Raw genomic sequence first — 15560 nt, forward strand, 5'->3', positions numbered from 1 at the left:
ATGAGCTCAACCAAAGCGAAAGAATCTTGCAACCCACTGTGTATTTCTTTAGAACTCATTCCATTAGATAATCACCCAAAAAGGAGTAACCAAAAACATGCTCCCGTATATTGAATATAAAAGCCCTTTCGTCTCAATAAAATCATATCATATCGTGGTGGGATACAATGCTTTTATTAAAAAGAAAAAGTACTACTGCCACTATGGAAACACTATGGTGCTGCCTCAAAAATGAAAAATGGAATTACCCTATGTTCCAACAACTCTACTTCTGGGTATATACCCAAAAGAACGGAGAGCCGGGCCTCAAAGAGACAGCTGTACGCTCACATTCACAGCAGCATTATTCACAACAGCCAGAAGGGAGAAGCAATCTGAGTGTCCAGCAACAGATGAACAGATAAACAAAATGTGGTCTATACATGCACTAGAATATTATGCCGGCTTAAAAAAGAAGGAAATTCTGACACATGCTACGACATGCATGAACACCGACCACAATATGTCAAATGAAATAGGCTAATCACAAAAGGATAAATACTGTGTGGATTATTTACATGAGGTACGTAGAGTAGCCAAACTCTAGACAGAGGTAGAATGTTGGTTACCAGGGACTGGAGGGTGGAGGGTGGAGGGTGGAGGGTGGAGGGTGGAGGGTGGAGGGAATGCAGGCTTACTGATTAATAGGTATAGAGCTCCAGTTCTGTAAGATGGAAAGAGTTCTGTAGCTGGGTGACAGCAATGGTAACAAGCAAAACAATGGGGATGTACTTATGTCACTGAACCGTACATTTAAAAAGGGTTAAGATGGTATATTTTATGTCGTGTATAATTTACGATTAAATTTTTTACTGTAAAAAAAAGTACGATGTACTTTTCCAAGGAGAGCATATCATTTATTCTTCATTTAGAAAAAATGTGTCTCATAAACCAATCTTTCCCCGGAATCTGCCCACTTATGAATGTAATGAAGCAATGACAGTTATCAGCGATACATCCTACAGGGACAATGCAGTGACTACAAGATGAAGGGCCTCTGCAAATACTATCACTTTAAATGCTCCTCTTCAAGTTACAATGTGGGACTATCTGCCATTAGCAAAACTTACACATTATAGCAGTATTACAGATGATGAAGAAAATCTTCAGTAAGTGTGTGTTTTTTTTAAAATGGTACATCCAGGGGCGCCTGGGTGGCTCAGTCAGTTGAGCATCCGACTTCAGCTCAGGTCATGATCTCACAGTTTGTGAGCTGGAGCCCCATGTCGGGCTCTGTGCTGACAGCTTGGAGCCTGGAGCCTGCTTCGGATTCTGTGTCTCCCTCTCTCTCTGCCCCTCCCCCACTCATGCTCTGTCTCTCTCCTTCAAAAATAAATAAATTTTTTTTTTTTAATTTTTTAAATGGTACATCCACACAATGGAATATTTGGCCATTAAAAGTCATGAAGTGCTGACTCATGCTACAATGTGGATGAACCCAAAAACTATGCTAAGTAAAAGCCACTCACAGACCACATATTGTATGATTCCATTAATACAAAACTTCCAGAACAGTCAAATTTATAGAGACAGAAAGTAGATTAGTGGTGGCTTATGGCTGGAGGGGATGGAGGGACAGAGTGTGATAGCTAAAGGGTATGTGGTTTCTTTTTGAGGTGATCAAACTGTTCTAAAATTGAGAGTGGTGATGGCTACACAACTCTGTGAAAAAACAAACACACCAACTTTCATGCTTTAAATAGGGGAACTGTATGGTATGTGAGTTATGTCACAATCCAGCTGTTTTTAACATCAACAGACTACAAAAGGGATTGTGACAAATGACAGAAATAAACTGTATGTGTCTTGTTTGACTTAAATTACCACTTTTATTTTCTCTTTTGGCCTATGTAAACAGGGCCTTCTTTCTTAATCATAGTTGTTTCTTCCAAGTATAAACTATAAAAATTACGAAAGCCAAACAAACTTTGAAATACAAACTGTTATTAACTATATAGACTGTACTTAAAAGAAAAGCCTGTTATTGAGGGATGTCTGGGTGGCTCAGTCGACTGGTTAAACATCCCAACTCTTGATTTCAGTTCAGATCATGATCTCAGGGTCATGCGATCGAGCCCTGCATTGGGCTCCACGCTGAGTGTGCAGCCTGCTTTAAGATTTTCACTCTCCCTCTCCCTCTGCCCCTCTCCCGTGCATGCATGTGTGCATGCAAGCCCTCTCTCAGAACAAGAAAAAAGAAAAAAGAAAAGATAACAAAAACCTGTTATTGAGGGAGGTACAAAGTCACTTTGAGGAGATTAAAGAGAATCACAGCTTTTTGTAAGAAGCCGCTAACCCCAAGCAGGCACGGTGAATGGCAGGGCCCAGGACACGGTCCACGTTGTCTTCATCCTGCTGCGCCCGTCACTCAGTCATTCCCCAACAACCTGATTATTTTTCTCATTGCTCCATTACTCCAGGATAACAGAACAAAAAAAGCAAAACATACAAACAAATTAAGTGCTCTTACCATTCCAACCTGGTCAATGGTGTCTTGAACTCTATCCAAAAGGACAGAAATTATCTCAGGGTGAACAGCTGTGATGGCCCCTAAGAGCTCTCGACCAACCTTTGAAAAAGTCTCTCTGGTGGACAGGGTGACATAAGATACCTAAAAGTGGGAGGAGGTGGAGATGGCACTTTCAATACCCATCAATCATCAGTCAAAACACAGTTCCTTAATGCAGGATGTTTTCAAGTAAAACAGAAAGAGCCTCACACTGAGCCTTGGGTCACGCCATGTTCAAAAACATGTCAGAACTACAGAGAGCTACCTGTCTACCTGAGGCTGAGTCAGGAGGAGAGGGAAAGGCACCTATGTAATGACTTCAAGCACCGGGTTCAGGAAGTATATCCCAAAGCCTGTCTGTAGCTATATCCCTTTGGTGTAAAAACTTTCTAAATTTGAGAAAATTGCCAAAATGATGAAAACCAGAATGCATTTCATAGAAATACCTATTGTCTGCTATAAAATAAAATCCCCAACTACAAGAGCTTCTAAAATATCAATGTTTATCAACTCCTCTTAACATATTCCAAAGTACAGGTTACAATCCACTGATGCCAATGGCAAGCACATTTCTTTTTTTAAAAAATACAGTGGAATAGAACAGAAAAATAACAGAATAGAATAGAAAATTGTGAGGGTGCATCTCAGTAGCATTAAGTATTGCTTCAGTTTCACACATACACACACACACACACACGCACACAAAAGCAGAATGTAATACACAGTGTAATTTTTACTGTGAGTACTGGCCAAACCCTTGAAACATTCAAGAGCATAAGTGTTACTTTCACAACAGACCCTAAGAATGCCACTTACTGTATGTGAGAACAGACCTTCCCTCCACACCCACGATATTCTCATACCATGAAAATAGTCTGGAATTCCAGACCCATTTAGGCCTTAACCTCACAAGTAAGTATAGGAATAGCCTAGTGCTGGACCCTGGAAAAGAACTTTGGATCATCCAGTTCATTCATTCTTAAACCAGGGTACTGGGGAGAAGGTGTTAAACTCAGAGAATCTTCTTCAAACATAATTTTACTTAAGTGTACTCGAATAGTTTGGAAGAGATATTTTTTAATGAAGATAAACAGATACATGACAACCTAAATTGAAAATATACATCTTTTAAAATACACAAAACTCTAATAAAAATCTTGATAACCACTTTGGGTTCTGTGTCTAGATACTCAGGGGTCCAAAGTCTACTCTCTTCCTCCATTAGGGATGACTCAGTGAAGGATCTCATCCCAGCCTGTCATCTTATAGATGAAGCAGCTGAACCCAGAGTGATGAGGTGTCTTTCCTGCTGTGAGATGAGCAATTATTAACAGAGTTCAAACAAACCCACGTCTTCTGGCTGTAGCATCAGTATCCTTTCCACCATCTCATTTAAATTGGCTTGGAAGCCAGGCTTCTGCGTAATTGGCACTGACACAGGGCAGAGGGACAACAGACTGTTAAAACCACAAGTGTCAGGCTGTGCCAGAATGCCTATTCCTCACCGAAACTCATGCATCAGATGTCAAGAGACAGTAGGGGGAAATAGAATGAGTATGATTCATATTTTCAACATTCCTTAGAGCAAAATGATAATCCTTTAATTCTCTCTTTCCATAAGTACAGACAATACAAGTTAGTCACTTTTTTTAAAGCAATCCCCAAAGAGGGGGTGCCTGGGTGGCTCAGTTGGTTAGGCATCCAACTTAGGCTCAGGTCATGATCTCCTGGTTGGTGAGTTTGAACCCCACGTCAGGCTCTGTGCAGACAGCTTGGAGCCTGGAGCCTGCTTCAGATTCTGTGTCTCCCTCTCTCTCTCTGCCCCTCCCATGTTCATGCCGTGTCTCTGTCTCTCAATAATAAATAGATGTTAAAAAAATTTTTTAAAGCAATCCCCAAAGAATCAACGCATGGACAATCCAAAAAAAAGCATTTTTTAGCTGATTTCTAAAACTTAATATTCTAACCTCATATATCTCCAGAACAATAATTTTTATGAAGTCTTCATCCACATTGGTTCTTCTGGCCTGAGCCATCTGAGCAAATGTCGTTAGAAGGCAAATCTCTTCTGAGCTATTCATGGAAGAAAGACACCTCTCAAAGTTCACAAAATGTTCTGGGTCTGCAAGTTCATGGCAAGAAAATTAAAATGGGTGAAGAATGAACATAGACCACGTTTAATTACTCTTCCAGAGAGAAAGAAGATATAAAATTAAAAGATTTATAGAAATATTTAAAAGTCTCTGTTCCAGCATAGATATCTACAGGCATCGGGAAAAAGCCGGAGACCAGATGAAATTCCAACTCTATGTATAATGTAGCCTCAGAGGTGACATTAACATCTCCAATTCTCAGTTTCTTCATCTGCTTTAAACAGCTGTTAAAGATTAAATGACACTAGTGACCAGTCACTAGTGAAGGGGTCTGTCAACTGCAAAGCGCTACTACCGTCACTAGGTGTGACATTTTCAAAGGCACACGTGAAACTACTCAGTAACTGTCAGCCAATGAACCATGTGACTAATGAAAACGGCTAAGACTAGCAAAGCGCCCTGCACAAACACAGCACGCATCCCAAACAAAAGAGATTTCCTTATAAATGAAAATCTTGGGCAAGAAGGGAGTCATAACCATGACTGCAATACTGGTAAATGTGATAAACAGTATATGGTCTGTTTTACCAACTCCTCAGAGGATGCAGTGGAAGCAATATTACATTTTGTCACTAGGGAGCACTATTGACAAACAGCTCTGTGATCCATGACAGAAGACTGAATGCCACAAAGAAAAGGTATAGAGGAAAGATTTTTAAAAGAGAGAGAGAGAGAGAGAGAGAGAGAGAGAGAGAGAGACTGTTTAAAAAATGTATTCCCCTGATGGAATTTTCACGGGAAGAAGGCAATAAGCCTACAATTCTTTCCACGTGTTTACACCTTTGAGCAATCAAAAGCAGTCTATCAAATGCCCTGTATTTTCAAAATAACTCCCTGGGGGCATTCACAACCCAATTTTCATTTCCCCTCCCCAAACCGGGATCACATCAAGTTACCACCCAGAGCATTTCAAGAATAATGAAAATTGGAATTACCATTCTACTATGTCAAAACAATACAGCCGTCTTTCAAATTTCAAAATTTTTACTTATGAGTCCACAGAGTAAAATACTCTTAGTCCTTCTACAAGATAAAAACAATAAAGCCACGACGAGAAAGGCACACAGGTAGGAAAGACCTCCGCTGCCTGCTGTGGCCCGGCCGTACCTTGGAGCTGCCTCTTGCACTCCGCAGGCGGGAGACTGATGCAGAGCTTCTCCAGATTCCCACTCTCCACCTGGTGCATGAGGTAGAAGAGCTTCCAGAGCATCTGGACAGACAGCGTCCCAAAGGGCATCTCTGACATAAACAGCCAAATGCCAAGTCTGCATTTTAAAGAGTAGGAATAATTTCGTCCATCAGTCAACCTCACCACACTGAGAAAGCAGGCAGACCTGCTCTGGTAGAAAAAACAAATTCTTAAATCACAGCACAGCAATTTCGCTAACAGGCTTCAGTCACCCACACCTCAAGGATGGACAGCAATGACAGCAATGCTCACAAAGCACTTACTCTGTGCCAGGTACTGTTCTAATCACCCTACATCATCTCATTCCATCCTCACAAGACCCAGGCAAGAACTATCACTGACACTATCCCCAATTTACACATAAGGCTACCAAAGCACAGAAGGGGTGGTAAGAGGCAGAGCTGTGTTTTAAACCAAAGATCTTATTAAGACCTAGGTGACAGGTTGCTTAGATGTGGATGTACGTGTGTGAGCTTAAGTACAGGTATGTGTGTACACACAGACACGTGTGCCATGGGTGGGAGGAGAACCAAAAGCCCTCCGGTGACTCCCCACTCATCACTGAATGAAATTCAAACCCTTCAAGCCCCACATTCAAAGGCCTGCGCTTACAGCTCAGACCCATGTTTCTAACCAGAGCCCTCGCTGTGTTCAGACCATTCCTGGACAAGCCTGGCAAGAACCTATTACCTGCAAGCAGCTACCAATCCATTTGTGAAGCCCTCTTCTGATTTCTTCCTCAGCACTATCACAGAATTTGGTCCACACCTGACTTTGGCAACATCATACCCTTTATCAGTGGTTCTCACGCTGGAGTGGGCAGAAAAAGCCACAAAGTGGAAAATGCAGATTTCAAGGCCTGCCTATAGGATCCTGATTTTGTAGATCACAGTTGGGGCCCAAGAATTTGCACATTCTATAGTCACCGCAGGTGACTCAGACTCAAGTGCTCCTCAAACCACACAGCGAGAAATGCCTCAAGTTACTGTAATTTACGTACACATACAAACCATGACAATTTGAAAGCAGAAACCAGGTTTTGTTCATCTTTGAATAAACCACCATGTAACCTAGAGTCTTGTATTTTAATTATCCACTACCTAAGCCAGTATCTTGACAACAATCAGCACTCAATAGCACCTTTAAATGCTATTAAAACTTTGTGGTGTGAATTTTATACCAAAAAAATCTTGGAAAAAACAGGGAGGCACTCAAAACGGTTGCTTTATTTTGGGCAAAACTACAAATTGTCCAATTACAAACAAGGCTTATTAAGAGAACAAGAAAAAGGTATTAAATAGTGCATGCCTGACCCACATCTATACCCAAACCACTACTGACCTAGATTTGAAAAGCAACAGCTAGACTCTTGAGCAAAGGTTGAAGAAACCGTAACTTCAGGTGAGCCAAGCTTCTGTCTTATTATATAATTATCCGAGGGGCGCCTGGGTGGCTCAGTCGGTTAAGCGGCCGGCTTCAGCTCAGGTCACGATCTCTCAGTCTCTGAGTTCGAGCCCCACATCAGGCTCTGTGCTGGCAGCTCAGAGCCTGGAGTCTGCTTCCGATTCTGTGTCTCCCTCTCTCTCTGCCCCTCCCCTGCTTGTTCTTTGTCTCTGTCTCTGTCTCTGTCTCTGTCTCTCTCTCTAAAAAATAATAAACATTAAAAAAAAATTAAATAATATCCTAACACCTCACACAGGACCTGACACTCTTGTATAACTTATCCCAAAACAATGAGAGAAAACTGCAGAGGCCTTAAAAGTCATCACAGGGGGCGCCTGGGTGGCTCAGTTGGCAAAGCATCCGACTTCAGCTCAGGTCATGATCTCACGGTTCGTGGGTTCGAGCCCCATGTCGGGCTCTGTGCTGACAGCTTGGGGCCCAGAGCCTGCTTCGGATTCTGTGTCTTCCTCTCTCTTTCTGCCCCTCTCCTGCTCACGCTCTGTCTCCCTCTCTCTCTCAAAATTAAATAAACATTAAAAAAAAATTAAAAAAAAAAGTCATCACAGAACTCTGTATTTCAGGCTACAAAATTCCCCACATGGCAGATATGCAGTAAGTGGCTTAGGCTTTGGCTATCTTTTGGGTTTGTTTTCGGGGATAACCACATCAGAAATTTCTATTGGAGTGCCAAATATATTTAAGTATCATGGCTTTAAATATCAGATTCTCGTATAATTTCTTTCCTAAAATAAATTATACTCAAGAGTAACAGTTCTTGATATTTTAAAGTTTAAAATGATGATCATCTTTGTGAATTACAGATATAATACTAGAGGACAGTTCACAGCTCAAAATCTAAGAGCTAGTAGCTATGGCGAGAACTTTCCATCTCAGCTAAGCAGGTGCAAGGATAAGTGATGAGAGCAGAGATGGGAGGCTATTCCTGATCCCCCGGCCGGGTTCTGCACAGGATCTGGTGTACCTCATGAGACAAGCGAATTTATGGATAACACAGAATGTATGACAAACAACCTAAAGATAAATTTCTAAGCCCAAATTCTATTTATCTTAGATCCATGCCTTCTGAGTGCCTACAAGTGCTTAAGACTTAGTCAAGGAATTCTGATATTTCTCTAAGCGAGCACTTATCCTCGTCTTCATCTAAACCCACAAAAGAACCACCACCACTTATCACCTAAAAAGTCCTTCAAGGTTTACAAAGTATTTCTATACATTACTGCATTTCATCCTGGTAACATGTCCATGAGGTCAACACAACAGGTAGCATCATCCTCTCCATTTTATAAATGAAGAAAGTGAGGACACGAACACTAGGTGACTTGCCCAAGGTGACAGTAAATAGCCAAGACTCAAACCCCCTCCACAACACGCAATACGGGGCTGAAGCTAAGAGACCCATGGCAAGAGGGAGCATAGCTCAGAAGAAGGCAAAGGTGGGGAAGAGCTGGCAGTTAACTGAGTGAAGCTGGAGGCCAGCAAACCTCTCCCAGCAGAGGGCACAGGGCTGTTAGCAGAACTCGCTCCTACCCTTGGCCAGAAGCTCAGGGAAGACAGTGCAGGAGGTACCCTCAAGTGTAACCCGGGCTATAAGCAGCAATAGAAGACAACATGATCAGAAGCCAGCATTTACACAGACAGGACAGGGGACCAGGACCCATAAGAATCCTAGACCTTGAAACCCTCAGAGTAAGTAGGACAACTGAAACAATAAAACTGGCAAATCATTTGCACTGTGCACTACTCTGCCTCACTCAGGCACTGAGGTGGGTGTGAAACAGAATTCATACCTTGTTCTAGGCTACCCCAAAAGTTCAGAGGTGGCAAAACTGAGATATCACAATTGGGTTATTTTAAGATTGAAAGAAACATTAAAGAAAGAGCATTTCAGTCACCACTATAAATAAGGACACTAAAGCCCATGAATTTGCCCAAGATAAGAAGCAGATGAAATACACCTCGACATTATATAAGACATCTACTACAGGGGCGCCTGAGTGGCTCAGTTGGTTGAGCGTCCGACTTCAGCTCAGGTCATGATCTCACAGTTCATGGGTTCGAGCCCCACATCAGGCTCTGTGCTGACCGCTTGCTCAGAGCCTGGAGCCTGCTTCGGATTCTGCATCTCCTTCTCTCTCTGCCCCTCCCCTGCTCACGCTTTCTCTCACTCTGTTTCTCAAAAATAAATAAATGTAAAAAAAAAAACAAAACATTAAAAAATAAGACATCTATTATAGTCGATGACTTTCACACCAATCTTTCTCACTAGTCAGAGAGCCATTTCTCCACAATTACCATCATACTCCTTACCTTTTGGCTTTCAGCACATGGAGGACAGCTCTCAAAAACAGCTCATCAAATTCAACCTGTAGTTTCTCCACAGAGTAGGGCTGCTGGGCCAAACCCAAGCCTTGGTTGTGACTCACAAACTGTGCCCAATGGTCACTCACATAACCAAGGGTCATCCTAAGTGTGAAGACAAGCAATATTGTACTTCTCGTTAATGCACTCAATCCTGACACCTTTATATTACATTTGAAACACAAATTTATTCATATATATTTACTGAACACCTACTATCTTCTAAGTTCTGAAAAGAATTCAATGGGGGGACAAACACTACCATCATGAGGCTTACATTTAACGGGAGGACAAACAGACAACAAACAAAATAAAGTGAGAAATATAGTCTGTCACATAGTTATCAGTGACATTGAGAAAAATACGTAGGAGAGAGGAATAATGTTTCTCTGGAGTTGGCCAGATTAAGGGGGTTGGTTGGGAGCAGGAAAGGCCTTACTGAAGAGGAACACGTGAGTAAACATTGGAAGAAGTCACAGGGATATCTAAGGGAAGAGCATCCCCAGGTAGAAGAAAAAACACCAGGGGCCCTGGGTGGCTCATTCGGTTAAGCATCCAACTTTGGCTCAGGTCATGATCTCACAGCTCGTGAGTTCGAGCCCTGCGTCAGGCTCTGTGCTGACAGATCAGAGCCTGGAGCCTGCTTCGGATTCCGTGTCTCCCTCTGTCTCTGCCTGCCCCCTGATCCCCACCCCCGCCCCGCTCATTCTCAATCTCTCGCTCAAAAATAAACATTAAAAAAAATTTTTTTTAATAAAAAAGAAGAAGATACAGCAATGAAGGTTCCAAGATGTGGTGAGCATGTTGGAGGAACAGTAAGGCAGCCAGTGTGCAAAAGCAAGGTAAGTGAGAGGGAGACTGGCTGGAGAGGAAATGAGAAAAGTGACAGGAAACCAGACCATGAAGGCTGCTGGAGGTCACTGTGAGGACTCTGGCTTTTACTCTGAACAGGACTGGGAGCAAAGGAGTGACATGAACTGACTCACCATTTACCAGGAACACTGGTTGTTGTGAGAATAAGCTGGGGGGGAAGGGGGGGGAGAGCAAGGCAAAGCAGGAAGGTAAGTCAGGAGGCTATTACAATTACAATTAGGGAGAAATACCTAAGAATGAACTAGAGTCGTAGCAGTGAAGGTGAGAATTCCGGCTGGATTCTGGAAATAGCATGTTTCATTGGTTCAAGAGGATGAACATTTCACACTTTCACACAATCCCTGTGATTGGAATGTATATTAAATTGCTAACATGCCATATTTTGGTAACATTTTTTCTTTCTTAGAGACACATAAATGCATCTTCAGAATTGGTGGCATCTTAGATTTGATGGCAGATGGTGTTTTGAAGGTAGACAGAAATGGCCATTAGACTGGATGTGGGGTGTGAAAGGTCAGGGATAACACCAAATGTTCTGGCCAGAGCGACCAGAAGAATGAAGCTGCCACTTACTGAAACTGGGAAGGCCACGGAGAAGCAGCGTGGGAGGCAGGAAAAGGGAGGCCCATTGGGTGTATTAAACTACAATGTTCATGAGTCACCCAAGTAGAGGTGCTGACTTGGCAGCTGGACTTACAAGCTTAAGGGTTAAGAGAGAGGCATGGGCTGGAAATAGAACTCTGACAATCCTAACAGTATTTAGGTGGTATTTAAAGACATGAGAACAGATGAGGTCCCAGGAGCAAGTTTAGATGGGAGAGAAGAGGTCCAGAAATGAGCCCTGAGGCACGCCAACATCAAGAAGTTTGGGACGTGAGGATGAAAATGACCAGAGTCAGAAAATGAGCAGCCAGGTAAAATGGAGGAGAAACCAGGAGAATGTGGGATCCTGGAAACCAAGCAAAGAAAGTGTCTTAAGGAGAAAGTGAGCAACTCTGAGAAAGCCACGTAAACTATGGGAAAGATGTAAAGGAGGAGGAAGACTCAGAATCGGTCACCGGATCAGTACAACAAAGTTCAATAGCAACCGTCACTCCTAAGAGCTGTTTGGGTAGTACTGGGGGGAAGCCTGATTGTGGAGCATTCAGGCAAGCATGGAGGGAAAAACCTGGAACCAGCAGATGACCTGAAGAAAGGGACCTTGTAGAAAGTATGCTACAGCTGAAGATGTGAGAAGAATCTGTGATAGATACAAAGAAAAGTAAGCAGATGGAAAACAAAGAAAGAATAGTCATAATATGCTACAATAATCAGCTGTATTTACATAGAAACAATATAAAGAGGGAATACTGACTTTAAAGCAATAATAACAATGCCTCTCCTATAGAGTTACTGAGAAAATAAAATGAGGAAGTATATTCCCAGCACATAACGAGCACTCAATCCTACATCATGTATATGAGTCCAAGGACAGATTTTACCTTATTTACACCAAGCAGAATAAGCAAATAAATGTCTGGACTTCTGATAATAAGTAGATAGGCTTTTAGCTTTTAAGAAATTACTCTCTAAGTCACCAGCCATCCCTCTTCCCACCATCTCATGTCCATCATCTTTCTCAAGCCCTTAAAGGCACCCTCCAGCCTTTCAGGGCATCCTATAATCATTTACCTGGCTTCACAAGGCAGATGGATACACATCTAAAATAAATTAATTACAATCTATTTTGTTTTGGAAACAAAGCCGAAGAGGGGGAGAAGTTTTAGAGGGTTTTTTTGGAGAGAAGGGTGGTTGGAAGAAATAACAGCATATTTATATGCTATCGGGAATGACCCAGTAAATACAGAAAAACTAATGATGCAGAAAAGAGGATACAAAATTAATTCAATGAAAAGCAGTACATATTATCAAAATTTATTGGTACTTGATAATAAAAGCATAAACTCATTTTTCAATCAAATAAATAATGCTTTCCCTAGTTCAAATATAGTGGCCGCTGATGAAGTCTTTGCAACTTTCTTTAAATGGTATTTAACACAAAATCAGAATAAGAATAAATACAAGAGAAAACAGGGAAACAATGACACAAAAGAGCTGCTGCCAATCTTCTACCGCTAGGTGGCAATTCCCAGGCAAAGGCTGGGAGGTAGAAGGAAAAGAGGGAGTGAAGGAAAAGGAAAGAGGCTTCATCTTCCTTGACCAAGTTCAGTTTCTCTGGCCACGTTCAACCCAGCAACTGCTTTGAGGATCTTGACTCTAAGGACAATTACCTAGCAAACCGGTTAAATCTGAGTTAATTAACCAAATATCCTGACTGGAAGCATTTACAGAATTCCCACCTGCTAGGTGGTGAAAAAAAAATTCTTACTTTTACGATCAGTCAGATGTGAAGCGTACACGAAAACGTCCATCATCCCAATTTCACAGTATCTACATCTGACCAAGGCGAAAGCAAATAGAAACAGATGTACCGACGGCAGTATTACCTGATCATGTAACCAATCCGCTTCACAAACTGCCTATAGCGCGCTCTATTGAACGTTTCTAACCCCACAGCCAGAAGCTCCACTAGTGAGTTAACAAACGCAAACATTTTCATCATCTCTTGAGGTCTTGTTGTTTCAGGTAAATAATCACCTAGAAGTTAATCAGAGAAAAGGAAAAAATTATAAATGCTATGAAAAAACACTGCAGGATACGACTGTAAATACCTCAATGAGGAAACTAAGCCAAGGCAGAAAAAATAACAATCTCCGTTGCTCTGGCTCCTCTGTGAACAGGAGATGGGAAACCTGGGACAAAGTGCAAAATGAAAACAATTTATGAAAGTTGGGCAATGTGCAAGCTAGGTGACCTCTCTACGTTTCAGCACTAAGTGGGAAATCACAAGCACCAGAGAAAGGAAGGAAATCTCACTGAGGTCTGATGCAACCATCTCTGTTCAGTATGGCTAGGCACAGGGGAACCTGAATCAGGAACCACATTTTACACAGGACAAAAGAAATCAGTCTACCTTTTGCTTTAAACCCAAGAAGATGTTGAAAGAGCTCATGAAATGGAAACTGTGATAAAAGGATAACCAAGTCATCTTCATTAAGAAGCAGCCAACTGGTCTCAGGGTCTTCATCCTAAGGGAAAAGATGCACAATCACGTCAGCTGATTTGATGAGAACGCACCGTGCTCTAGAGTCAACAGGAGCTAAATTATCACAGGCATGAGTGGTACATCATGGACCATGTGTCTTCATGGACTTCCCCTCCCAGCATCAGTTCCACAGATGGGCTGTAAACCCCCCAAAATTGCAAGCACAATTTTATGTGCATCTGGGTCACGTCCGTCCTTCAGTGGCCGAAACTGCTCTCACGAAATCTCTGTCCCAAAGAAGATTTAAACAAAAAAAGTTCTTCTAGAGTAGAGAATCTTACTATAAAGCTCACTGCTTTGACAACATCAATTAAAGAGCCACATACTGAGTCCCAGTTATTTTAGCTACAGGTCTCCTGCCCCCAAATCAAGGCCTACTGTAGTACTTAACGGCCTTACAGCGAAGCAATTTCTGTATCTGCCATAGATAACTGAGGCTCCGTTGTCAGGTGGTGCTGCCAGAGCAGGAGAGAGTAACAGGTCATATGTAGCGATTCCACAGACGAAGCCTTTGAGGTTCTTGTTTGACACGCGGCACGAAAGTCACTTAGAAATCAAGCTGATCTGTGTCCTAAGACATGCTACACTCAAAAGGCAACGCTATGAAAAATGCAGAGATCCTGAGGATTCTCACTCAACTTCAGCAAGGGACTAATGTGATTCATTCGTAATTTCCCAAGCCACTCATTTCCCCCTCCATTTTAGGTCCTAAATGGCTAACAAGCAAGCCTCAGCTCTACTAGCAGTAGCTCTCAGCTCTGGCTGTATTTTAGAATCACCAAGGAGGCCTTGAAGCACTTGGATGTCTGGCCAGGGGCCTGGGCCAGAGTTTTAAGTTGCCAAGGCAGCTGCAATAGGCAGCCAGCATCAACCAACCACTGATGTGGCGGATCTGGCATGCCTTCCTCCCCACAGCCTTTATAGAGCCAACAGCACTCTCAACCCTCTCATCTACTCCCCCAGTTCTGGAATTCACTCAACAATCAGTGAGTGCTAACCAGCAGCCAGGCACCACTGCAGGGTCCTCAATCATTATCTGTTTCTGGGAGCAAATGCAGGAAACCTACCACAGAAAAGACTTCTCTCTCAGGGGAGAACACTCTTGGGGGGAAAAAAAACGGTTCCACCACAATCTTTAAAAGACCGATTTGCGCCAGCTCCTGAGAGACTCTCTTCAAGGTGACTGTTCAGTCTCTAGCAAAGATGTCTAAAGAGTAAGAAGAGTGTGAAGGGGCTTCCCATTCCTGAATGAGCACTTGGGTAAATACAGACATGATCCCCACACCTGCCATGGCTGTCATTCTGAGAACTGTCTGTTGTGATCTGTCAACTCCTTTTAAAAAGCAGGAGTCTCAGTACATCTGGTCCCTGGCCATCCTGGACAGCACATCAAATCAGGATGTGGACCATAAAAAAGCGCCAGGGCTGATAACTAGCTGGAGGGAGAACCCCTTACAAATACACTAACCCTGTATACAGCAGAAAGAAAAATCAACAAGTATTATCTTGAGAAACTAGATTTTGATCATTCAATCCTCATCACGAATAAAGAACTATCTTCTACTTTTCAAATGAGAAGATCTGGATGAGAAGTATTTGTAACAGTTAAAGGAAGAACCTAGGTAAGCCCCGGCTCCCAGTCCAGAAACTTGTCACTACATAAAAGAAAATCCTAATGCAAATTTTATAGAGTATGAAAATATTCCCAGGTTCCAAATTCTCCCAGCTGAAGAGGAAGATATTCTACACACAGGCGTCAACATAGCACACTGGTTCAGAACACAGGCTCTAGAGGCGCCACCATTTAATGACCTTATGATCTGGGAAAAA

The 15560-nt window shown here is 42.3% G+C and overlaps 1 protein-coding gene across 1 annotated transcript in view; it reads right to left on the minus strand.

Annotated features, from left to right (window-relative positions):
- EPG5 (ectopic P-granules 5 autophagy tethering factor) overlaps positions 1–15560 on the minus strand; it is a 107709-nt gene that overhangs the window by 73110 nt on the left and 19039 nt on the right. Inside the window, exons 8-13 of the mRNA XM_015070006.3 lie at positions 13599–13713; positions 13072–13222; positions 9662–9817; positions 5809–5966; positions 4516–4670; positions 2510–2650 (exon numbers count right to left, since the gene is read on the minus strand). Of these exons, the coding sequence (XP_014925492.1) occupies positions 2510–2650; positions 4516–4670; positions 5809–5966; positions 9662–9817; positions 13072–13222; positions 13599–13713 (876 nt within the window). The remainder of the gene's footprint in view (positions 1–2509; positions 2651–4515; positions 4671–5808; positions 5967–9661; positions 9818–13071; positions 13223–13598; positions 13714–15560) is intronic.

This window comes from Acinonyx jubatus, chromosome D3 (genome assembly GCF_027475565.1).
Source record: "Acinonyx jubatus isolate Ajub_Pintada_27869175 chromosome D3, VMU_Ajub_asm_v1.0, whole genome shotgun sequence".
Classification (NCBI taxonomy): domain Eukaryota; kingdom Metazoa; phylum Chordata; class Mammalia; order Carnivora; family Felidae; genus Acinonyx; species Acinonyx jubatus.